This window comes from Ochlerotatus camptorhynchus, unplaced genomic scaffold (genome assembly GCF_037179485.1).
Source record: "Ochlerotatus camptorhynchus isolate MF236.1 unplaced genomic scaffold, CSIRO-AGI_Acam_v1.1 ptg000193l, whole genome shotgun sequence".
Lineage (NCBI taxonomy): Eukaryota > Metazoa > Arthropoda > Insecta > Diptera > Culicidae > Ochlerotatus > Ochlerotatus camptorhynchus.
The window spans coordinates 9679927-9706877 of NW_027040683.1; the positions used below are offsets into that span (position 1 = coordinate 9679927).

At 39.2% G+C, this 26951-nt stretch overlaps 1 protein-coding gene across 1 annotated transcript; it reads right to left on the minus strand.

The window, feature by feature from the left end:
* Positions 1–540: 540 nt before the first annotated feature.
* LOC135702528 (hrp65 protein-like) lies at positions 541–17070 on the minus strand. Its single transcript, XM_065223607.1, has 6 exons — positions 16423–17070; positions 9869–10543; positions 9607–9793; positions 8951–9141; positions 8659–8820; positions 541–2099 (listed from the first exon to the last, which is right to left on the minus strand). The coding sequence occupies exons 1-6, from the start codon at positions 16864–16866 to the stop codon at positions 1881–1883; spliced, it is 1878 nt and encodes a 625-aa protein (XP_065079679.1). The 5' UTR covers positions 16867–17070; the 3' UTR covers positions 541–1880.
* Positions 17071–26951: the final 9881 nt, after the last annotated feature.

Sequence of the window (26951 nt, forward strand, 5' to 3'; positions counted from 1 at the left end):
GAAATACGCTTATTTGTCAAATGTCAATTATAATGGAATTAAAAGGGGCGACCCCAGCGTAGTGGTTAGCATCCATGCCTCTCACGTCAAAGTCACGAGTTCAAATCTCACCCCCGGACAAGTCACGAATGACCCAAAAGTGTTAAAGTGACAACAATAAAAAAAGGAAATGACTCAATCCGCTCCAGAAGCATTTCGCAATTTTTCCATAATTGTTGCTGAATAGAGGTGGAGACTATCTGGCCGTCAGGCACTGGGAACAGAAGTCGTTTTTCATTCAATAAAAAAAACCTATGCAGTCAGAAACAAATGCCTACCCAAGTTAGCTAGCTTTTAATTCACTCACATTTTCTGTTGCTAAAACATTTTTATATTAGATAGACGATCAATTTCATCCAGAAATTTTAATAAAATATGATTTTCTCAATAACGGTTTATGACTATGAAAAATAGCTAACGCTACTCTCTCCCATATGATTACCATTTCCCTTTCCTCCCCACCCGCAAAAAAGCTGTCACAGCAAATAAAAATCACTTGGCTAGATCCAGAGGCTAGTGTTTCCAATGAATATCATTTATATTATTATTATTACAGTGATTTGTAGTAAAAAGATACAATCTTTAAGCTTACACGTAAGGTTCAATCTAGGGGTGATTCGAAAATCAATTGTAATTTTTCTTAAAAATAGTACTGCAAATACATCATCATGTTATGTTGCGTATGCGTGGACGCACTCCGGATGAGCGCGAGCTCACCCGATCAGAATCAATGTTATAAATAATATGTTTACATCTAAGTCATCAAATACAAACGGTTTCTCGTAAGTGTTTTTTTTACTGTAAAATGAGTAGAATATAATTGGTGGAAGACTCATACTTTCGTACGAGCCCGACCTCTACCGTGGGGGTCAAGACTAAAGTTTCTCTTACTTTTGCTGTCAAAAATCAAAACTCCTCCGGTAATTCTCTTTTCTGATAATGTTTTTGTTTGTTCACTCATCCAGAATAAGTGTGTTTACAATGTTATTTTTATTTGATCATTCTTCATGAGACGATAACACTAATGTATTTAACTCGCTAAAAGATCAGAATTGCGGACCATGCTTGTACAGTGGGTTCACCTCGAAACATGGTTGCGCGCTTCTGCCAGGGATCCTCATGTTTTGTTTTTCCATTCTCTCTAAGTTTAGCAAGTATGCCATTAATTTATATGTTCTTTTAAGAGATATAATCATTTCAAAGTTTTTTTTTTCTGTTTCAAGAAAATGTGTTTCATTTATGCAAAACACGCGTCGCACACACATCAGGGCTACTGATTGCTCTCTGAAGTGGGGAAGCTCTGTGTTGGTACAAGTCGATGGTCACCGCTTTCCCCACTGTTAAGCAAATATAAAAAAAATTCAGTCACTAAAATCATGTTTGGAAAATTATACACAGAAATACAATTGAAGCACGTTTCTTAACAGAATAAATATACCATATTTTTTGAGAAACTGTATCTTTTTATAGATAGGAATTTTTTTTCTGGAAAATTGTCAACTAAACTAAATACGGACGAAACGGTTACATTCTGTTGCATCCCACGAGTTAGGAGTTTAAAACGGAACTCGGATGAAGTACAATGGATTTATTGTACTACACTGGTTTTCCCAAGCCCAAGGGTTGTACTCAATATGCGACGCGCGAGCGAGATCGTTCCAATGTATGTAATCCAAAAGCTTTATAAATGCACACACCCCCTCTGTCCACAATGGTTCTATTGCTCATTGTACTCGAGCTCTGGGTGTCGGAGAGCGCAATCAACAACGAGACACACATCCTAAGTAAAATCAGTTTGTGTTTGGGGGTGTGGGTGGTGTAGTGAGACTTTTGCTAGCATTTTAGAAGCGTCGTCGCTTGCTTTGGAAATCATCATTGTTACGACGATCATTGTTCATCCAGGCACGGTTTCCGCCGCCGAAGGAATTACGTTGTGGACCACCACCGCCGCCGCCGCCACCACCGCCGCCGCCGGTTCCTCCTCCCTGCTGGTTCTGCTGCGGGCCATCGTCGTTGAAGCGTGACGGTCTATTCTGACCATGCTCATAGTCACGAACCTCCTAGTGGAATCATAGTTTAATTGGATAAACGAATACATATATTTTTGGTTATAGATTAACAAAGGCTTGGGGTGATTGTGTTGTGAGAGAGGGAGGGAGAAAAGAGGGCAAGAACCGATGGGCTCGAGCCGGCCTCCTCTTTGGAGGCAACATTTGGGTGGTGTTCATTGGCTAATATGTGGCGAGAAGAAAGATATTACTGTGATGTGGGATTTGTTGGTTAGAAACGATAGGCCGAATGATTTTCCAACGTAGGATCGGCGGACGAGAGGGAATTGAGAGATTCAGAACGGTGCGTACAGCTCTCGCAGTGTACAACCGTATCAAGTATGTGTTCGTAAGAAGGCGTAACAGTGTATTGATTTGCTGCGAACGGTTTCCACTTACACTGGATGAATCGTCACCGTCATCATCAACATCATCATCATCATAGTGGGTCACAAGGATATCGCTTCAATCTGAATATGTCATACGAATACGTTGAACGAAAATAGTGCGCTAAGCTGCACGCTTAGACTTCGTAACTCACAAAAGGAATATCAAGCAATTTAAGAAAATTTCTTAGTATTGGACTATATGGCCACTATGTTAGTGCTCAATTCCATTCTCTCCCTGATAGCATTTAATGGGATTCAGATGTTACCCTATTGCAACCCTTTATCGAATTGTTAATCTCGCTTGGCATTGCAATTATAATTAAGAATATGACATATTGTGTGTAGGAACGTAACAAGATGCTGCAACTCACTGCAACTGATATACGACTGAAACTTATTTTATAGAAGTTGTATTAACTATCTATCTCGTTTGTACAAACTTCAGTTTGAACTGTCATCCATTGATCATTGATCTCTTCTACGAAAAAAGGATTGCAGAAATGTTCCACAGAATTGCTTCAAATCTGGAATGCAGAGAATAGGTTCCCCTTCAAATTAATTGCAACTTACAATTTGTCAGTCTCCAAATTCCGTAGAGTTTCATAACAGGCATTTCAGCCTAACCCGAATGGAATATAAATGTCCAGTAAGTGCATAATCACATATCTCACATATACAGTTGTTACATCAAGCATTCACCACAAAATGAGTAGGTATAATATATTATGGATTGCGTAGTTATGATGTAGGGTCTATTTTTTCCAGAGCAGAGAGAAGTTTGAATAAAATATATAACATTTGTTTGTCATGTGTAAGCAAATAAAAGGTTGGGTAGAATGTTAGGTTCACGTCACATAATAATCGATTACCACTTTGACACGCAAACACGGTTCCGTAAACGTGTCGGTTGAGCTTTTTCATATTTGAAAAACATGTTTTCTGTGTATATAGATAGATAGGCCCTGTTGGCAATATAACTGCCAAATTGATGAGCGATGTAATTATGTAATCCAATTTTAGAATCTGGACACCCGTTAAGCCTGAATTATTGCAGAAAAACACTCATGTATTTGCACATTTTTTGGGACAACACAGGTGTTGCTGCATCATTTTTTATGTAACTAAAATTGTGTTCTATCACTGATAGTTTTCCTAATCATATACGATTACAGGGCCATGATGACCACACTTGGTATCCAATAATTTCAGATAAATTGTTGATGTTCATATTAAAATGTTAATGAAACTACTGCGTACAGCATCGGTGATGATAATAAGACTATAAATCGATCGATCGAAATATTGGTTGTATTGAAGTATTATGGATCTCGAATAATATACGAGTATCGTAAACTACGACCGTAAGTTTGAAAAGCATAGCCTTATTTTACTTAACATAGCTTCCGCTGTTCCGAATGGTTACGCAAGCACTAGAATGTATAACTGTGAGCGAACGGACTTCTTATCCGAAAGATATGGAAGAAGATTTTCATTTATAAAGCAAGTAAGACTTAGGCATATTAACGTATGGAACTATTGCACATGGCACTGTTTGTTAAAAAATATAAATCATCGATTAAAAAAGCCGACTATAATTTGCATAGCACACGAGCGTTCTTCAAGTTCTGCCTCAGAGCGACATTTCCATTACAATTGGCCAAAAAGTAATGTAAAATCGATCCAATGCACACTTTTGGCGAACGACAGAAACTCAACGACCTTGAAAACGATATTCGTAGTGAACATATCCTGGAGAGCGACTGATGCGATATCATTGTACCTAGGAGAGCAAAATACAGATTTTTTGTCATTTGATTCCATTCTACAATTCTCGTTTTCTTGTTCACACATACTTTTTTTTTCTTTTACAAAAAGGGAAAGAGAGAAGCGAACTTGACTGCTACTGCGACGAAGTACATGTTTGCAACGATATAGTAGCGACGGTTTGTTCATGAAGGCGACATAAGCATGGTAATGAATTATTTTCAGAATATTTGCCCCTGCTGATACACAAATAAACATAGGTTCAAGTTACGAACACGCAAATTCCAGTATCCACCTGAGACCCTCTTTGAACGCGACGAGCGGATTATGCTGCCTGCCAGTTTTATAAAATTAGCGAAATAACACGATAATACCCGTATCCAAAAGTGAAAAGAAACTGACCTTCAACGGCAGATAAAATTATGTATACGGCTCCGTAATGCGCGCAGATGAGCCCGTTTGGTATAAACAACTTTTTTTTTATTATATTTGTAGGTAGGTGCGTTGTTTCCCATCGGGTTCTACTTTCAGTAATATTGGCGAAGTGAGCGATATGCAGGCGACAGCTTCTTGAAGATATCTTTAGAGCAGTTCCACGCCAAATGACGAAACGATCTAATGCGACCTTCTCCGGTTCACATGGAACTTAGTCGAATTCACATTCACATTTTTCTAAAATTCGGTCATTTTTAATCTCGCAAAAAAAAACTTCAAAATAGCATATTCGAGGTTTTTTAGCAAATCATAACTCGAAAACAACGCCACTTCCAATCGTAATGACGTCTGACACAAAATTGTAGGCAAAAATAATTCGTTATGTAGCTAATTCGCTTGTTCGAACGAGGGAATATCGGGTGTAGCCAAGTCGCAGCTGATTGAAAACAAACGTAGGTCGGACTCGATTTTTCACGAACAATAACTCAATCATACAAATCAATACAGATAGGGGATTGTCTTCTCTGTCAGATGGTGGTGTGGCTTTGCATTATTGAATTATCGTTTGCTAGAAATTTATGATGGAACTGACAAAAGCCAATTACCGATAATCGAGTCCGACCTACCCTACCAAACATGGATATACGTTCCTATTATATGGTATGTTCCAATTATGGTCCACGATAATACAATAGGCCATAATTGGAATACAGTACTTGTTCACTAACTGGGCGTTCTTTAACTGGGCTGTGCTGCCGTTATAAGCATAACTGTTCCATGTTCTATGCAATCCTTATGCACCGTGGGACTCTTATGCGTATAACGGCAGTGTAGTCCAGTTAAAAAGCAGTTATACGTCAAAACTATAGACGTCACATTTAGTTTGACATTTCGTTGTCATAATTTGTGGGGGGCATTCGAATGAAATATAACTAACTTTCAAATTATTTTAATTTTACACTGAAATCTAGACTGCAAAGCAGTTTTAGTCGAAACTCGCGAGTTTGAATGCTGTGTTTTTTGACGATGAACAAGTCATTCCAGTTAGTGAGTGGAAATCGCTAACTGGGCTGCGCTTTTAGCCCAGTTAGCGAACAAGTAGTGTACACCATAATAGGAGCACACAACCATAACTGCTACACCTACCCTTATTTATAATTCATTTTACTCCCAGTCCTTAATTTTTTTTTTACTGATAACAACTGCAGTTTTTATGGGAAAACAAACCTCAACATTGTTTGGATATCTCGGAATTGTGAATGAAAAATCGACAAAGGATATTTAGGCTGCGCCCCAATAGCTGGGTTTAATTTAGCTCGACAAATGAGATACAACTTTCGACTGATTTGAGCAGTTAAACAGAACATTGTCTTTCAATCGAGCTTCAATCTGGAACAGTCCTCCATGATAGGGAGTGGATTTTTGATAGTTGTTGAACGTTTCCTCGAAATAACAGATATTTTTTTATCAAATTAAATACAGTAAAATAATTCAATACACTAATTTGTTTTTACGCAGTTCTGTTTTGTTTAATATTGTGCCCTCTGCAGGATGAGAGTACAGCATTTTTAATACCACTATATTTTTCTTTGATATTTTGAAACAAGTTGCATTAAATTTGGTTGCAATTTGAGATCACACGAGCAATATTAAAGACGAAAAAAATCGCGTAAAATTGAATTGAGTGTATTTGTGATTTTTTCTTCCACAAGATCAATCGTTAGTATTACATCGATTATCAACCTGGGATACACGTGAGGTATTGAACAAAATCTCATAAAAAGAAACTATGTAGAGCGATCTTGATCTCACAGGAGGGGGACAACAATATAGACAATCGACGATTTATGCAGGCTAACTTTTTCGTTGTATTCTTATGCCAAATGGCTTTACGCAGATCCATTTAAAAAAAAATGATAAAACCAACTATACATTTGATCGCTATCACCATATTCATATATTTTTACAATAAGATGTAACTGTCTCTTAATTGAGTAAAAATGTTCAACAATAGAAAACAATACATTTAATGATAAAAAGTATAAATGTCCCTCGTTCGATTAGCATAGAACTTAGGTCAGTTGTTACCATGACAATTATTTGACAACACAACTTCTGCTGTATTTTTAAGGTAGTGTAAGTCGTTTGTACTTCTACGGTTCGTTTTTTTTAAGTAAATTGATGAACAAATTGATTTTTCCCAATATATAAGCAAAACAAGATTCCAAACAACTACTCCAATAGAAGGCTGTCGCTTTCCATCCGCAGAGCTTAATATCGCAAATTTCACCAACCCAGACATCAGAAACAAGGTAACAAGATTTGTTTACTTCTATTTTGAGTTCGATGTGGTTGATGAGCTTCGTTTTCGCTACTATTGACGAATAAATACAACTTGCGTCCGGATAAAATGTGGATGAATAATGATTTCTTTATTATAGAGACTTCAGCGGTTGGCTGGTTCGTCTCAGAAAAGATAGTGTGGGGTCCAGAAGAGACCTGATCTAATCACGAAGTTTTTTTTTATCATGTTAGGAGGTCTATAAGAGGCCTCCTCTAGTTAAGTATACTGAAGCTGTCACAATGTGCTTTCTTTCTTCGTAGTTTTGATTGTTAAGTTTCTGAGGATCTTGCTTTTGTTTGAGATGTTGGGTGATAAAAGAAAATCTATTGCGGTGGCTGGAATTTTTAAAGGTTTCATTTTTGATCGAAGAGGCCGGCCTCACGGAAGAAGCCCATTAATGCTGTGATCCTAGTCGGGTCATTACTCAGAGCGCCCCTAACGCTACCCGGTATACCGTACAGCTCTCGTGAACCTTCGTATTGAGTACAGTGGCAGATTATGTGTTCCACTGAACAGGTGGTGCGGCAGACCCCGCAAAATTTCCGGACGGCCCGCACCCTGAAAAGTTATGATCAGGTCCAGCTGATGATCGTTTTCAAAACAATTACGTCTGAGAAAATAGCCAATCAATTACGGATACGTAGTTTTCTTGCACGATTTGCGTTTTGTGGTGGAATTATATTTTAAGTGTAATCGTTAACGACGGGACAGAAAAATGACGTGTACAACGGCTGGATTTCAAAAACTTCTTTCTTTTCAAGTAGCGGATAAAATCAAATATGAATATACTATTATTACTAAATCGACATTTCATTTACCAAGTTGCATTTGAATACATCATTGGATATACACATTTGTTGGCGAATTCAAGCTAATCACGTACCATTGCGTACGTTCACAAATCATCACAATAATGTTCAAAAATACAACGAAATTCCGAACGACGTTCCTAGTATGATAACTAGCTAAACAGTAACAAAATCAGAGCTTGTTTTTAACGCAAACAAATCGAACGAACGAACGAACGAACAGCATTCACATTAAACAGAGGTCTAGGTCAATCGCTGAGGATAAAAGAAAACCCTTGTCGCTTAAATAAAAATAGTCGCAGCCTTCACACAGCAGAACACAACCGCGATGATCGTTGCAAACATGATTCTTCGCGCCCGGAAGAATTCTTCGGTACCGTGTTTCAGTCGTGACGCACCGAGCGCCGCTCAAAACATAATTTCCAACATCTGCACAAGATTGTTGCAATTCAGACCGAATAGAGAAGCAGGAAAAAAGCGTTACTACAATCTCGAACGAGGTCTAAAAAAACGGTTGCTTCATCCATAGCGGAATGAGCTTGTTATCTTATTCGTTTGAACTGTCGTTGTTTTCCTCTTAGTACTACTGGAAGCGTCCAACGATGACGTCCTCCGAGAGCGAGACGAGTCAGAAAAGAATGAGTGTTTTGCCACCGAATGGCAAGAAGAAATATCAAACAGCATACCGATCAGCGATCGTGTGCGGGTGGTGGTTAATGATCTCTCACATTATGATTTTGGTTCTCTCGGAACAAACGTCAGCAGAATTTCTTTCTTCGTTTGCCGCTGAGTGCGACGCCTCGAGAATATGGAGTAAAGAATCGACTTACCATTCCTCCAAAGTTGTTACCACCACCACCGCCGGCACCACCGCCGCCGCCGCCACCACCACCGCCGCTACCTCCAGTAGCACCTTGGTTCATTAGATCGAACGGCCGACGGCTGTCATCATTGTCGTCCATCAGTCCTACCGGTCCTCCCATCTGTTGGTTCTGTCAAGAAAAAAAAAAGAAAAAGAAACAAAAAGAAAAACAAACAAAAAGAAACACGAAACCGTTAGACAGAAATACTTTGGCTGCGTCTGCGCCTACGTGCGATGCTATGCATTCCGACCACACATACCTGCATGAAGACGTTGTTTTCCTGCTGGCGTCGGTGCAGCTCCTCATCGGTGCGCTTGATGCGGTTTTGCATTTCCTCAACGCTTTGCTTCATTTGAATTTCATTGCGCTGCTTGGCTTCCGAGGCCATCCGTTCCTTCATTTCCCATTCGGCCTTCTGGCGATCACGGTCCTGTTCACGCATTCGCAACTCTGTGAACGGAGCGAATGGAGGGTTTGAGTAAGTCACAGAGAGGAAAAAGCGAAAGTAAAGAACAATTTTGGTTAGTGAACGCGAAAAACAGCGCGGAGCAAGAACGATTGTCTAGAAGTTGTTAGAGATTCGGATTAGGAACACAAAACCAATGTGAGCCGTTAAAGATTGGAATTTGTTTTAAGAACTGTGCAAAAAAGAATAAGTCTACGTCTTGGTTTAGGTGTATAAAACCATCAGACTTTTAATGGATCACAATTGCGGTGCTATATCAATGAACTTAACAATAAATGCTAGATATATTAGTATACGATTGAATGAGGATAAAATAACGTCAAGGCATGTTACAACACAGTGCAAATAGTTTCGCCTAAGGAACACACAAAACGAAGATTCGAGTTTTGGCAAGGATAAACTAGAACGGGAGAGAAACACACGCTAGAAAAATCGTAATTTTAACATACGTTCTCGGAGTGACTCGGTCTCGTGCTCGTAGCGGGCAAACTCCATCTGGGCTTCCAGCTTCTCCTCTTCCATGATCATTTCACGCTTCAGAGCCTCGGCCTTCTGCTTGTACAGTTCGTGCATTTGCTTCCAACGCTGACCGTATTCATGCTCGAACGAACCGAAATCGGCAAAGCGTGGTCCATGCTGTTTGAAAAAATCGAGAACAAAATACAATTAGAAAAATCACCAACGCATCACAACCAATTATTCTCAACCAACCTGTCTGGCCTTTTGGAAGTCTGGAATTTTCTTGTTCATTGATTTCTCTGGTAATCCATCGGTGTCATCCTGATAGGTGTACGGTTCAACGATGACCGGTCGCAGGGACGCCGTCAAGAAATAGCATTTTTCCGAGCAGTACCGGAGGGCGACCATCGCTCCCGGTTTGTTCTTGAACTCGACAATTCCCTCGCCGGTAGATTTTCCACGCTCATCGACATGCACCGAGGCACGTTCAACCGGACCAAACACTTCGAACGATTTGAACAGCAACTCGTTGCTGACCCATGGAGTCAGATTGCGGACGCGAATAGCGGTGGCATTCGGAGCGAAACGCACTCGCAGCATTCGGTTCTTGCGCATCGTACCTTCCAGTTCGCGTTTGGCCTTCTCCGCGTTCGAGAAGTAATCTACACGCACGAAGGCGTAGTTCTTCTCCTTGTTCATGAAAATCTCACTAACATCACCGTACGGCTTGAATAGCTCGACCAGCTCCTCTTCGGACACATCGTTGGTCAGATTGCCGATGTACAGCCGGTTGCGTCCGGAGAACTTGATCTCCTCGGCTTCGATCGGAGCAATGTCCATCAGTGGTCCCTGCAGCATGCGCAGTTTCTCGTTGATGAAGTAACCCTCACCCGGACCACTGCGACGGCGATCGAAGCTCTGGTCACCCTGGATGGTTGAAACAGGTGTGATAGAGGAGGAAAATGGGATTAGTTAGTATATTTGGTTAGTAATATAATAGCAAGAATGCAAATATGTATAGGATAATTAACGCGTAGGTAACACTCCGAAATCGAAACATACGTGCCTATCTTCGTTACAAAACTTATGTTGATACCACAGACAAACAGACATAACACTCGTAAGTTGTTCATCGAACAAGCATTTAACGGACAATTTAAAAGTATCGTAGTTGGTAGTGCCGCCACATGTGGCGCGCATAGTCAATTCCTTTACGTTTGACGTTTACACACTACTGCCATCTGTTCAGCATAGTGCCCACCACAGTGTACTCAACAGATGGCGGTAATGCACTGAGTAACTGTTATAGCATAGGGAGCGCTATTTACGGCTTGCAGCTTATGTTCAACCGAGTAGCGTCGATGTTCGATTTCCACTTGACACGGAATATGCTTCGCCGAAGATTCTCTGCCTTTTTTGCTGACCGAAGGCGCTTGATACCCAACAGCTAAGTGTAAAATTTAAGACTTATAAATTTTTAGTAACTTGACAATGCTTTCCAAGTTATTTTCGTAACTGTAGTAACTGTAGTATATGTATGTCGTCTGTATAATCTGTACTTTTTTACAACACATCATTGGGACTATTTCTAGTCTGTTGATGCAACCATAACAAATAAACAAATAAATAAACAAATAATGTTTTAACGACGATGTTTTACAGTGAGAAATATTAATTGTGTTATGTCTGTTTGTCTGTGTTGATACTGTCTACCTAGTTGAAGAACAGCTACAAGGTTCAAGCAATCAACACGCATTTTTTTTTTGAACGACGAAAATTTAAAAATCTATAAATTAAATTCAATTCACTAAAAACATGGACTAAATAGAACATTAATCAAGATTTACACTCCGAAACCGAACTTTATTTTCTCAAAAGTCACATAGCGATGTGTTTGTTACAATAACTTTAAAATATTTTCGTTTCGGCATTCCCGAAGCCTTCCCCATTCGAAAGAGGGGACTTTTCCCGTCATTTTGAGAGTGAAGAATTGCCCCCGATTAAACATTTCATTCAACAGTTTGTTGTCTCAAAATGCCGGAAATCCCCTCCTATATACCGAATGATGAAAGTATTGAGAATGCCGATTTTATTGTTTATTCTAGCATACTAGCATGTTATTCTAGCATAACGTAGCCTCGGCATAAACTAAATAGTTAATTCCGCACGGAATCCTAAATTTGATAGGTGTCGAAAGGTGCAATTTATTTGGCGCATTTTCGAAAATTTGAAGCATTGGGTTTTGCTTTGTGTGAGTGGTTCACGCCCGTCGAAAGTAACTTGTTGGAAACTTTCTTTTTCCCATAGAAATTTTATTCCGTATCGAAAAAGCGGAGTTACTATCACTGAGTAACTCCACATTTTACGAAACTGGGCCAAATGTGTATGGAAAAAATATAGTGACTCAGTCTTTGAGTTACTTTCGACGGGCATGTTTGGGTCTTAAGGCAGGTGAACGATGGCACTGTAACCTCACTCAATATCCTCCCATCATTCGTTTTCTTGGAAACGTAAGAGTTTGACATGATTTTACTCACGGTTCCGTGACATGGAACAGAGCAGTCAACAAATCTAGACATTGCTTTCACAGACATTAAAATGGAGTACCTGGCACTGTAAAAAGATATTCTTGTAAGCCTCGTGACCATTCAGAAAAAAATGAGAAAAAAAACTAAGGGACAAAAAAAAAGACTTTTATCAAAAGAATACTACTCTAATGATATTTTGTACCTTAGTTACAAGAAGAGTTAGTGAAGTACGTGTTTGACACATACAAGCTGTCAATTTCGCTTTCCGAGTCACAATTAATCATTTTGTCAAGCTTCTGCATTCATGTTCCACCAGATGTCACTGCTGTTGTTTGCGGTGACATCTATCGGAAACTACACACAATCTGTTTTCCTATAATTGTTCACAGAGGACACTGCAGTGCAAAACATGGCTGGTACCTCTATAGGGGAAACGCTCCTATAGTCGCGGTACGTTAGAAGCGTTAGGTTCCTATAGTTGTGTATGGAGACTCAATACACAACTATAGGAACCTAACGCTTCTAACGTACCGCAACTATAGGAGCGTTTACCCTATATGCATTTAGATTATTATTCGAAGTCCCTCTTTTTTTACACATTCTGCACACAAAATAGCTCACCCCTCATAGAATTTCCCGCCGAATTTTATGTATGGGTATCTTTTGCGCAGAATATGTAAAAAAGGAGGGACTTCAAATGTTAAAGCAAATGCATATATAGAGGTACCAGACATGTTTTGTAGTGTCAGATACTCTATTTTGTAATCTGTGAAAGGGAAATCACAAATCGAGTGTCAACAAAATACATGGCATGTTGAGAGATTGAGATCGTGAGAGAGAATTTCTCTCTCAAATTTGAATTTTTTTTTGGCTCTCTGAGGACTGGTAGTAAAGCAGGTAAAATTGTATGGGAAAAAATCATTTTTATTTAATTGTAGCTTGTTTAGCATTAATTTCCGGGAAAAAACTGAACGACAAAGACCCTGACTAATTTCTTTAGGTTGTCGTTCACTTTTTTTGACCTGAATATGCACCGAAAGCGAATTATTCCCACTTCTCTCAATTTCTATATGGGGATTTTTATCACTTCCTACCATTGGAACAGCGCCATCTCTGTGGAAAATGGTCGAACAAAATGATTAATTAGAGATTTGACGATTCGTAAGCGTTCACTCAGAGCTGATTGTGACTAAAGCCCTACAGTAACAGTGTGGACGTCTGTCAAAAGTTGTTCCAATCGAACCGTCAAAATGCACCGCTTTGCTCGATTGGAACAGCTTTTTTCAGTTTTGTGGTGACAGTCGTCCATACTTTAACTAGAGGGCTTTACTACAGTACAACTAGAGGGCTTTAATTGTGACTCTCTGAAAACGAAATTAACAGGATTTATATGTCAAACACATACATCACAATTTCTTCTTGTAACTGACAAGTACAAGTATCATTATAATATTTCTAGACTAACATTTGAAAGGGGCGGAAGAGCCAAAATGTAAACAAACCATATTTTGCCACATATAGAGAGAATAGTTCACAAACTGATCGATAAACACGAAAAAGTAGAAGAAAATATCACTTCAAATCATCAAAAATGTTTCTTCTTACATGGCGTATTTCCAACTTTATGCCAAATGTTTTGATTCTGTAGTATCTAGTCACGCCCGATTCATTTGAAATGCATCCGATTGATAGTTCACGTGTAAACAACTAACAAAAAGAAGACCAAAACATCTCCGGGCGTAATTCCACTCTCACAAAATTTGCGAACGAAGAACCAAGGCGGAACAACAAACAAAAAATCCCGAGGGTGTACTTCCACGGCGTATCACCAGTGTTGGCAGTTCAAAGGGTGGAAGATCTGGGGGGTAACAACATGTATGAAATTATCAGGGCGTATGATGTTTTCTTCTCATTTTCACGACAAAGAAAACTTTTTTTGAGTTTTTAGTGATGCATGATGATAGATTACACTATTAACTATATGTCAAGCTTATAAAATCAACCAGAAAATGGAAAGTCGTGAAATAGGATTAATTTTTAGGTCAACAAAATTCAGAAGCGATTTTCTCGATATGGTCATTTTGGAATTACGCCCTTTTCAAATGTTAGTCTAGATTTAATGATTTTATAATCTCGAAAACAAACATGTTTTATAGCGAAGTGAGTTGAAACAACCCTCCTGGCAATAACGATTTCCTATTAATATGGGACAGTTATGCGATAAAAGCTAGATACTACACGACCAGCCAGATTAACTCAGTGTGAGTCACTTCTACTCACTTGTCAATAGAGAAAAAATGCACAACACTACTGAGTATCTTTTCTTTATGACAGAGTAATTAAACAAAAAATAGTATAATAAACTCATTATTCGAGCTATTTTCCGCGCTGTACAGCTCGAAACTAAAACGCGCCGCCACCACTTTTCTTAGTAAGACCGAAGAGAAGCGAAGGAGCGAAGTGTTGAAACGAATGTTAGGAATAAAATCATCAACGGAAATTCCCTGAGTGAATCCACTGTTTGCAATTATGAGCGATCTGGCTGGCCGTGTAGCTTTTGTTAGAGGTTTCGAATCGACACAACCTGCCTAGGTAAACAATTGTAACTATTGATTCAATATTCAGAACCACAGAAATAAATTTAGTCTTTAGTCAACCGCTTATCAGTATTTGTTTATAAGGGCTTCTAGTTTACTTGATATTTATCCATTGAAGCAATATTTTGATAATTGTTTATGTTTTAAGTGTTCGTGCACAGGTAGATTGAGGTTAAGTAACCGCTACCCATTATCGATATTTAATGGTCAGTTAATCATTAATGGGTAATTGATACTCATTAAATATGTAAAAAAAAAAATCATTAATGAGTTAACCACTTTACTTCAAAAATGAAAAAAAATGATAAAAAATTTACTCATTAATGGGTACTTTAAAGTTAGCGTGTAGTAGCGCAGCTGAAGAAATCGGCCTTTAATTTTAGTTAAATTTCGATATTCCGATATTCTTTTTTTTTTCGTCCCTGGTTATTAATTTTTGCCTTAAACAATTGAGCTTAAATTAAACAAAGCTTTACACAATCCTTTATTATAATTTGCAATTTTTTAAATCAAAATATGTACCTACTAATGTTTGTTGATGAAACAGCGATAACCTTAGTATATATTTTGATATGAAAAGGAATCAGTTAAGCTTCCTTACCCTTAGTTTGTTCAATTTTGCGTTCGATGTAAAAATGTTAATAAATGCATAGATCTCAACATTAGATTAGTAACCTTCCGACACTTAGCCGCATGAATTGAGAGAGCAATATCAACTCTTCTATACATACACCCCCCTCCCCCTCCCATCGTTTATTTCTCCGCAGCAAAAGCAAAACAAAATATAGGCTGAACAGTTAACTGCCTACGTCACAAGTATGAAATGCGCCTCCAACGAGCCGGTTTGAGGGTTAATGATCTCCGGTGCCTCATCATTAGAGCTCCAAGAAAAGCTTATATTATGTAGATGATATCAGACAAGTAGGAGAGAAATGGATGTAATGCCGGCCTAAATGCCCCTATTTTGGACCCATTCATAAATTCAGCAATCGACTAAATTTTCAATAGTGACCAAAAATATCCATTAGTACCGTCCCAATGACGTGTTCGTCTAGATAAAATTGATAAATAGCAGATTTTTAGCGATGGGCCCAATCTTAGATCCATAAGCCAACATTAGAGCCATTTCCCCCAACAATTATTGTCGAGAATAAACATATAAACGACCAAATACCGATCTGGACACTGCACTAGGCCCAACGACCTAATTCACCCAATTTCCAGGACACGACGCAATAAGTCACTAATGCGCAGTACTGTGAAAATGTGCTAATTACCCGATATTTTTCGACAATTTCAAACATCAAAGCTGGAACATTGCCTTCTCACCGGTAGAAATACAAAAGAACCGGTTGAATAGAGAAAAGACAACTACCAATGGCATTGCAGTGAAACTATAACAGTATTAAAACCGTATTTTTTCAGTAATTATAAGTCTCTCAAAAATTTTCAACTCAAAATTCTTCAAAAAAAATCTTAATTTTCGTTATTTCATCCCAAACGGGCATGAACTCAAAAAATAAAATAATGCTTATCCCGCAGAGAAAGCACATCGCCATCTTGGAACGCGTGCGTGTACTCTCCAAATCGGCAAAATTGCCCCCGAAGCCGCCATCTTGAAAAAAGCCACCGCACGGAAAGTTACCTACCCAAGAAAAAATGAAAATCCCGGAATACTTACATCGTTCATGTTCCGACGGTTTCCTCCTCGGTTGCCACCGGGACCGCCACGCTGGTGCTGTTGCTGCTGGTGCTGTTGTTGTTGCTGCTGCTGCTGGTTGCCACCATCGTTGTTTCCGCCATCTAGATTATTCTGACGATTGCCTCCGCCACCGGGGCCGCCGCCGCCACCACCTTGATTGCGGTTACCGAAGCGATTCTGGTTTCCCCCGCGGTTTTTGTTCTGATTTCCACCGCGGTTCTGGTTCTGGTTCTGTCTATTGCCACCTTGGTTGGGGCCACCACCCTGATTTGGGTTGCCACCAGGGTTACCTCCAGGACCACCGCCACCGCCGCCGCCGCCAGCGACTCCACCTGGCTGCTGCTGTGGCGTGCTCTGATTGGAGTTATTCTGCTGCCGCTGTGGCAGTGGACTACCGTTAACCTCCGGCTTAGCTACTTCCATCACGTCTTCCGATTTATTTGTTTACCTCCTTGGGGGAATCTGTTATATAACACGACACTGCCACCAGACTATGGCTTTCTTCGTTTGATATCCTTTACACTTCCTCTTAAGAATTTTCACCTTCCTGTCAATTCTTTTTTCACTCAACAGAGAACTCGGAAATAACGTTCAGCACAGCCGACAGTAGAAAGCAGAATGAGGAAAATGGCTCTCTAGTTTGCTAAAATCAAGTGGAAAGTCTACACCGTTCTAGTACTACACGAGTGCTAAAACTCCGTTGGTGCTGCCAGATGACTATATGGCCAATGAGAATAGCGCAGAGCAAGAAACACTTCTACTCAGTTGTATGATAAATTTATAAAAAATGCAGGTATTGGAGATTGCCGCAAAAGCTCAACGCAGATGTCGCCAGTGCATGATGATGATAATGTTGACAGACTGCATATAAAATTCGTGAAAATTAGCATTAAATCATAATTTTCATCAATCCTGCGTGACATCCTTCCAATATAACATTCGAATCGAAGAAGAAAATGTTTTTACGATCAGACTGATGTGCATCTTTGACTTTTCCAGATGAACTTTCATAAGATATATTCATTTCATTTCACAGCTCCATCAATGCTGCATCGTAAATATGATGTAAACAGAAGAAAATTGCTCAAATACTCAAAAAAAAGATGATTTGTCATCTTGTTATCACTTGAAGACCATCTAGCACCATTTTATAGTATGGTGCGTGTTGAGTAAAGCAAGTTCCGTTGCGTTTCCCGTCGAAAATTGTGAGTATCAATATGTTTGCTTAGAAAAGGCCAAAATGAACATTTATTGAATATTGGCATTCTATACAACCATTTCTCCATTATCAGGAGCATGATACAATCTTTCCTAAGTAAATTCACTTAATTTCCACTTTCATCCTACACTGATAAAATTTCAAAGATTGTTTTTATGTGTCCCACACATGAATTTTTGCAATGTGATCAACAAATGATATTTATGTGTCGGACACATACTTAATATGTGTACACATAGAAGCCATGTGTAACCACACATACTATTCATTTGACTCATAAATTTCATTTGTGCATCTGGGTGGATTCTGTTTATGTGTGGTCACATGAAAATCATGTGGAATTTGACATGGAAATTCGTCAATGTGTGGAATTTTATTAGTGTAGTGGAAATCGCATATATTCACCATTTTCTGAAAAATGCAGCTGTGCATGAGGTAACCTCTACCTGTGGGTGCAAACTTGTTATGCATAATTTTCCATGAAAACATCTCCGATCCATACCGAAATAATAACAGTTAGTTTTCAAACACGTTTTCTTACACGATTCAAGCAAAAGTTTCCACCGAAAATTATTAGTTTTTCTTTATGTACCGATTTGCCCCAAAAATCATCTGTTTCACTTGGAGAATTTGGAAACTATCCTCCTTCTAGTAGTTCTCACTTCGAAATGTAAGCGGCGAAAGCTTGGAAAAGTTTCACTGAAAGACGCCAATTGATGAATCTACGTTAACGGTCGACCAGCAGATGGAAATGATGAGAAAATGAAAATGACGTTTTGCTACCTGTCAAATCGTATGGAATATTTTTTAGTACATCATCACTTTTGTGGTTTTGGATTTCAGACCTAGGTGTCGCACGCACTGGTGCAGTTTCGCGTAGATTCATCAATTGATAAATTTTATTTACGTTACGGTCGTCCAGCAGATGGAAATGATGTTTTGCTACCTGTCAAATCGTATGGAATATTTTTTAGTACATCATCACTTTTGTGGTTTTGGATTTCAAAACTAGGTGTCGCATGCACTGGTGCAGTTTCGCGTAGATTCATCAATTGGCGTCTTGCAGTGAAACCACAGAGAACAGCCCATGGGGCAAGTCAGCTTTGCTCAGAGTAAATAGTTTTGCAGCGAGTAAATTTGAGTAACTCAGATTTACTCAAAATTGATCAAAGTAGTCTCACCTTTATCAAGAAATACAAACATTCAGTGAAAATTAAAAAGTTTAGACTTGTGTCATCTATCCTCGATTCCTCGCATCTATCCGAGATTGTAATCTTATAATAAAGTCACTGAGAATCTGGTTATTCATGTCGGTTTGCCAGTGATAAAATATTTTTTTTTTATAAAATTTGATTTCAATGATAACAAACCTGTTTATTTCGAGGTTTAATTGCAGAATGGATCATATATAAGATAAAGAGCTGTCCGAGGAGACAATTGAATTGAAAAATATGCACTGATGATTGTCCACGCAGGGAAAGTTAAAGTCTGAATCTTGTCAAAATCTGTCCATGATGATGCATGCGAACAATCCCTAATCGATTGAGCGGTGCTACAAAACCAGCAATTAAGAGAATAAACAATGAAAATCATGGTATTTGAGAAATTTACAGTAAAAAAGGGGGGTTGTTAAGCATCGTAACAATATAAAAAAGTGATTTTTCATTAACAAATTTGATCTCATCACACTAATTTTCGTTGTTTGAGCATTGTATCATTAAAAATCGAAATCTATTTTTTCTCCCGTAAAAGCGCTCGTAAAATGCTCGATAGGGAACGGCTCGGGAGCGTTTTGATTTTTCATTTTTCTTGGTGCACGGAGAAAAAATACTACCCATTCGCTATGAAAGTTTGGCAGATAAAATGAGGGGTTCATGGATTTTCCTATTTTTCGAGGGTTGCATCCACAAACGAAGTGACAGACGGAGCGGCTCGAAAACTTTGGTGACTTACCTGCTATTGCAATTTTTCAGTGTACCACATGGCAACACCACTACTACTGGATTGTACCACATGGCAACACTACTACCAACACTACTACTGGATTGAACTAGCATTTTCACCAAATGTACTAGAATGTTTTGGTTCTATCTCTTTCACTCTACTCAAAACTGAAATGCATAAAAAAATGACAAAATGATACGCACTCTTTGCACACTGTCAAAGAATCATTGTACACAAAATCAACTTTGTGCAAAACCAAAACAAAAATACTATCCCATCTGGTGGATGATGGCACAAGCTTCTAAGAAAATTCTATTACAGCGAACCACATTATTTTAATTGATTTCTTCGGCAGTTAGTCGTCTGTCACTTCGTTTGTGGTTGCATCGATTAGCTTGGGTCCGAAGATAGTACCAACAATCAATACGAAACTAACGGTTTTAAATTGGCTCACCACTTTAGTAGCCTATTGGTCCCAAGCAAACGATTAACGTACCCTATTCTAGTCGAAATTCTAGTACTACGCAATGTTTGTTTTGATTCGCTATGAAAGTTTGACAGATAAAATGAGGGGTTATTGGTTTTTCCTATGTTTCGAGGGGTGAATCGATTAGCTTGGGACCGAAGAGAGTACCAGAGCTGAGCCAAAAAGTTGAGCACGTTATTTTGGGACCTTCTACACGAAACGAAAATCAATTATTTTATTCATGTGTTTCACTTATACATTTTTGCCAAAGCATCAGCCTTATACATTCCATAAGACAAACCACATAGGTCCTACAAGAATGCATAAAAGGTATGTGTGACCGCTTATACATTTCATTTGACACATGAGCTTCATTAACTTTTTGCAAGGCGTCTGCTTATTAGTTGACTTATACATTTTATGAATAACCAGCAATAGAAATTTGCCAAAAGGTATAAGGAGATTTCTATCCGTGTAGTCTTAGAGTTACCTCTATGATAGTACCAGGGCTGAGCCAAAAAATTGAGCACGTTTCTTCGGGACCTTCTGGTCTTAGAGTTACCTCTATGGTTCAGCCCAATAAGTTACTTTTGAGTAAATTGCATATTCTCAATTTTACGTGAATTAAACTTAATTTTGGGTAGAATATAATTAAGAGTAAGTATTATTTATTAATTTTTTTGCTTGTGTTAAATGGAAACTACTATATGCGATTTACTCAAATTTAGGTTATTGGGCTGAACCTAGGTTATTTTACTGTTTTAGGATCCTGGAATATGCTTCCACGAATGATGCAGATGTAGTTTTAAGATCTTTTTCGGATTTTGTTGAACATTCTGCATATCAGAATAATAAACACACGTAAACATAATCAAAATCATTGTATAATACCCACAGCGGTTGGCAAAAAAAACGAGAACAAAAATACCTTTTCTGAATGGGACTCAACAGCAGCAGCATGAGCACGAGGAGGTGGAGGAAGCTGAGGAAGAACGAGAGGCTGATGGTCTGATAACTAGGTGCGATCGACCACTGATGATAGCTAAAATTTGAAAAAAAAAAACAAATCATAAGTTTGACTCAGTTTGCTCACAGAGAACAGACATGGAGGCTCGAACAAAATTTCTCTAAAAACTTGTGTAAAGATTCCTATTTGACTTAAGCGCCACTAACGGCGACTTCCCCACTTAAAAACCCTCTTTGACAACATAATGGCGCTGGCGTTGCACAAATTACACTAGACACTAAGTGCTAGTAGCGCCAAGTGGCAATTTTCAACAGAAAATTTATCGATACTAGCGCCAAATTGGTCGAAAGTGGAAAATTTATAGCGAAAATCAGGAGATGCTAACACCACGTAACGGCGACGTTTTCACTTATTTTACACAAGTTTCTGACCGAACTTGAACGTCTGTTTTCTGTGGTTTGCTTGTAACTTTTGGGTTGGCCTGCAAGCTAGAAAGTTTTAATTTTTCTTTGTTTGTTATTTGTAATAGGTATTTGTACTTGTTATTTCTAATAGGTATTTGTACTATTTGTACTGAAGGGGCGACATCTCTCGGATCGTCAGTATAGCTACTACTCAAATCATATAATTAATTGCACAGTAATATCAACAATCAATACGAAACTAACGATTTTAAATTGGCTCACTACTTGACTAGACTATTGGTCCCAAGCAAATCGATTAACGTACCCCATTCTAGTCGAAATTCCAGTACTACGCAATGTTTGTTTTGATTCCATACCATGTAAAATTCCACATGATTTTCATGTAACCACACATAAACAGAATCCACCCAAAAGAACACATGAAATTTATGAGTCAAATGAATAGTATGTGTGGTTACATTTTTGACTTTTATGTGTACACATATTAAGTATGTGTCCGACACATAGATATTAGAAGTATGCAAAATTTGAAATTTTCTCTCCACAATACTTAAACGATTTCAAATCGGATCCTGACTAACCTCTCAAAATTTGAACCCATTTGGTGAGAAACTGAGATCGCACAAACGATTTGGAATTTGTATGGGAATTACTATGGTAAAACCACGATTTTTGTTCATGTCTATCTAATAATTCACCATATCGGTCTGCTTCAAAAGCTTTCAACTGTACTTGTAGGAAATTTTCCCAGCTACAACTTTGCTGAAGATCACTTTTTGATTAAATGCAAGGATCGAAAGTTATCAATGGTTTAATGCGCTGATGTCTTATGATCATGCTCAACCAACTGCTCAGCAGGCAACATTGGTGTTTCTGGGGCGTTGAATATAACACAAAAAAATATCATGGCTACTATGTCACACTGCAAAATACAGTGTTGCCTACAGAGCAGCTGCTTGATCATGTCATAAGTGTAGAGTTTAGGATTAGAGTGTTCAGAAGCTTGGATATGATTTGAGAGAGCAAGCAAGAGGTAGAGAGAGATAGAATGCGGGGTTGTAGGTAGGAGTTTCATCTAGCTAGGGGATTAAGGATTGGACGGTACAAGTGGTTGGTTGTGAAATACAAGTGTTGTGGAAATAAACCAAACATAAAAGGAACGTGTTTCTTATTAAAATATCATAACCCATGTTATAGAGGTAAGATTCTACATTTTGGCGCACTGTCGGTAGGATTATTTATGGAAAAGAGATTTATTTTTACCTTACCAGAAAAGATAAACGGGAACAAGTTTTTTTTTTTTTTTTTTTGTGTGGGTTTTTCATTTTTTTAAAATAAGATAGTGTGTCTGTGAGATCGACGGATTGTATAAAAGGACCTGCTCCAAATTTTTGAAAGGGTTGCGTTGCTTTAATACTTTGTGGAGAGTTGAAATACATCATCGTGTAACAAACGATGATTCCATGTGGGTGAGATGAACCTAAACAAAAAAAAAGGAGTCCGGTCTTGAGCCGAAGCCTATGCTAGTCCAGTCTGTGTACTGAAGAGCCACAAAAAAAAAAAAAAAATGGAAAAAACGGAAAAGCGAGTCCGGTCTACGATCGAAGCGCACCAATACTGCTAGTCCAGTCATTGTACTGAAGAGCATGAAGCGAGTCCGGTTTCAAGCCGAAGCGCACAAACACAACGCAAGACCAGTCAATGTACTCAAGAGCGAGAAACGAGTCAAGTTTTGAACTGAAACGCACCAATACAATGATATCTGTCATTGCATTAAAGAGAGAGAAGCTATAAAAAGTGTTCTCATACTACTAAAATACAACCCTTTGTTTTGGTCTTGTTTTGATTTTCGTTCACAGCCGGGATAGCAAAGAAATGAGTTTTCATACTATTTTTTTTTCTCTCTCCTTGTATCAACAGTGAAAGTAGTGAGGGCATGTAAATAAAAGGAAGAGCTAAATAATGTAAAAGTTTTAGAGTGATAGTGTTGACAGGTAGTGAAGCACGGTAGCTGCAAATCGTTTCACAAACATTATCATAAGCGTACATCATTTAGGTCGTTTCAGTGTTAGTAAAATCTTGCGCAGAAACTCAATAGGATTGCCTTCAGAGTAAAAAAAAAACAAGTTATTGTTTGCTCTAAAAAGAAGTGAAAACAAATTAATTTGAACTGATGCAAAGTACATTTGAGGAATTTTCGGGACATTCTTTTATACTGTATGAACAATCCTAGAGTACCACTGTGGATCGAATTATCTAATCAAATTTAATTATTGTTTCAGATGAGTTTCGAAGGTAAAAGATTTTCGCTAGAACCCTTCAATGATGCAGTCGACACGCAAAATTTGAGACAGGAGTGGGAGGAGTGGCAAAGATCTTTCGAATTGGCATTGGAGTTGCGGAATGTTGAGACGCAGCATGAAAAGCTGGTTCTGCTGTTATCTTGTGGTGGTAGGGGACTACAGCGCATTTTTTATAACTTGAGACCGACATCCGACGAAGTTTATCCCGCACCAGTGAAGATTCCATTTAAGCCGATCGAAGTTCCTGAGTATGAAAACGCAATCAAGAGGTTGAACAAGTTTTTCATCGGAAAACGAAACGAACGTATAGAGTTGGAACTTTTCCGATCACTGAAGCAGACTAGCGATGAGCCATTTAACCAGTTCCTCCTCAAGCTTCGGGCACAAGCGGTGCGATGCGATTTCTACGACCGTGAAGAAAAAGAGATACTGCAGCAGATCACAATGGGCGCTCGCGACGAAAGAGTTCGAGACAAAGGTTTGGAGGACATCATGGGTCTCGATGAACTAATCAATTACGCCATCAATCGGGAGATTTTACTGAAGCAAAAAGGAAAGTCGAGGCCTTTCGGTGAGGAATTCCCATCCACCACAGTAGCAGCGGTAAATCAGAACTGGATCAAGAAGCCGAAATTCAATGATATCGACCGTGGCCGTTCCAACACTAGCACTGGTCGTGTGAATCAACGAGATGGAGACAGACGCAACAGTCGTGATTGTTTTCGGTGTGGGTCGTCGAACCATAGTGGAGATTCACAAAACTGCTACGCACGGAACGCACGGTGCAATGGATGTGGAAAACTCGGTCACTACGCCAGGAGGTGCAGGAATATCAGCAACATACAGCGAAATGATGCTCGATACAATCGTAAGCGTGCAAGTGGAGAAACTAATGTGCTACGAGGAAATGAAAGATGGAAGGAAGAGCCGGATAAGGAACAGTTGGCGAAGGTAGCGTATCGATAATACCACAAGGAATTTCTTTTTTTTTTTTTTATAATAGTTACGTTTATGACGTTTTTTGATAAAGAAAATAAATGTCCCATATGGTCTGTAAATCTACTTGTTCGGTGCCTGTAAAACATATATTATTTCTTTTGCTTTAGGTTGATGCTGATACTAAAGATAATGGAACGATAGTATGTCTGATTGATAAACTACCTGTGGCTTTCTTGATTGATTCGGGTGCATCAATTAACACAATCACGGAAAAAGTCTGGGACCGTCTCGGTAAAAGTAATGCAACTCTTTTCAAGAGAAAATTCCAATGTGATCGGACATTCACAGCTTATGCAAGCCAAACCCCCCTGCAAGTACTAACGGTTTTCGAGGCATGGATTTCGGTGAACGATTCGAAACCAAGGTGCTATGCTGAGTTTTTTGTAATAGAAGGGGCCAACAAATCCCTATTGAGCAAAACCACCGCGGAATACCTCAAAATTCTTCAAGTAGGCCTCGGTGTTAACAATATCGAAGTCGGAATCGAACAATTTCCCAAGTTTCCTAATGTTCAAGTCAAACTGTCAATTGACCAGTCTGTTGTACCACGAAAGCTTGCTTATTTGAGGGTACCTGAACCAATGAAAGATAAAGTCGATCAGAAAATTTTGGAGATGTTACGCACTGATGTGATCGAGCCAGCGGATGGTCCAGCAGATTGGATCTCGCCGATGGTTGTTGTACCCAAGGGTAAGGACGACATTCGGCTCTGTATCAATATGAAACATCCGAACAAAGCAATTCAACGAGAACATTTCCCGCTACCCGTCATTGAAACGTTTTTGAACAAGCTTAGAGGTGCAACGCATTTTTCGAAACTCGATATAACGTCGGCATACCATCACGTAGAGCTTCACCCGGATTCTCGTAGTATTACAACGTTTATGACGGATCGGGGCCTTATGCGATTCAAAAGGTTGATGTTTGGGATCAACTGTGCTCCTGAGATCTTCCAACGAATCATGACACAGATGCTGGCAGGAATTGATGGGGTGATTGTCTACATTGATGACATAGTCGTGTCTGGTAAAACTCAAGAGGAGCATGACGAGAGATTGCAGCAGGTTCTAGCAGTTCTCAATGAGAACAACGCTCAACTCAACAACGAAAAATGTATATTTGATGTCACGGAACTAGAGATTCTAGGTTTTAAGGTTAGCTCGAAGGGGATAAGGCCATCGGATGAAAAGGTAAAAGCCATCAGGAATTTCAGAAAGCCTGAATCAAAAGAGGAAGTTAGGAGTTTCTTGGGTCTCGTTAATTTTGTTGGCCACTTCATACCGCATCTATCGACTAGAACTGAACCACTTCGGCAGTTCTTACGGGGAGATGTTTTGGTTATCGGTCAGGAACAAAACGACGCTTTCGATGATCTTCGGAAGGAATTATCAAACAACGTGCGGACATTAGGGTATTTTGATCCAAAACATGCTACAGAGCTATATGTTGATGCGTCTCCTGTCGGCCTTGGGGCAGTCCTCGTCCAGAGAGATCAAGACACTCCGAGAATTATCAGTTTTGCGTCAAAAGGATTAACGGCTACCGAGCGAGTGTATCCTCAGACCCAACGTGAGGCGTTGGCGGTGGTTTGGGCGGTCGAAAAATTTTATTTGTATTTGTTCGGTCTGCACTTCACTATTTTCACTGACCACAAAACTCTCGAATACATCTTCGGGGGCAAACACCAGGAAGGGAAACGTGCGCTTTCTCGGGCTGAAGGTTGGGCTCTTCGACTACAACCTTTCGATTTTGAGATCAAGCATATTGCAGGACCATCCAACATTTCGGATACTCTCTCGCGACTTTGTCCTTCAAACGATTTACCATTTGACGATAATGCTGATCACTATTTATGTGCAGTTGGGGAAGGTCCTATGGCAATTACACTGGAGGAAATTCAAATTGAAACAAGCTGTGATGAAACCCTTCAGGGCGTAGTGGAAGCGTTGGCGTCGGGAAGTTGGCCAGCAGTTCTTTTTCGCTACCAAGCATTTTCAAGAGAGCTAGGAGTTACAAATGGAATAGTCGTTCGGGATGAAAGAATCGTTCTTCCAAATAAATTACGTTCGAGGGCATTGGAGATCGCTCACAGGGGCCACCCGGGAGTAGTAACCATGCGAAGAAAACTTCGAGAGAATGTATGGTGGCCGTGTATGGATCGGGACGTGGTTGATAGAATTCAGGA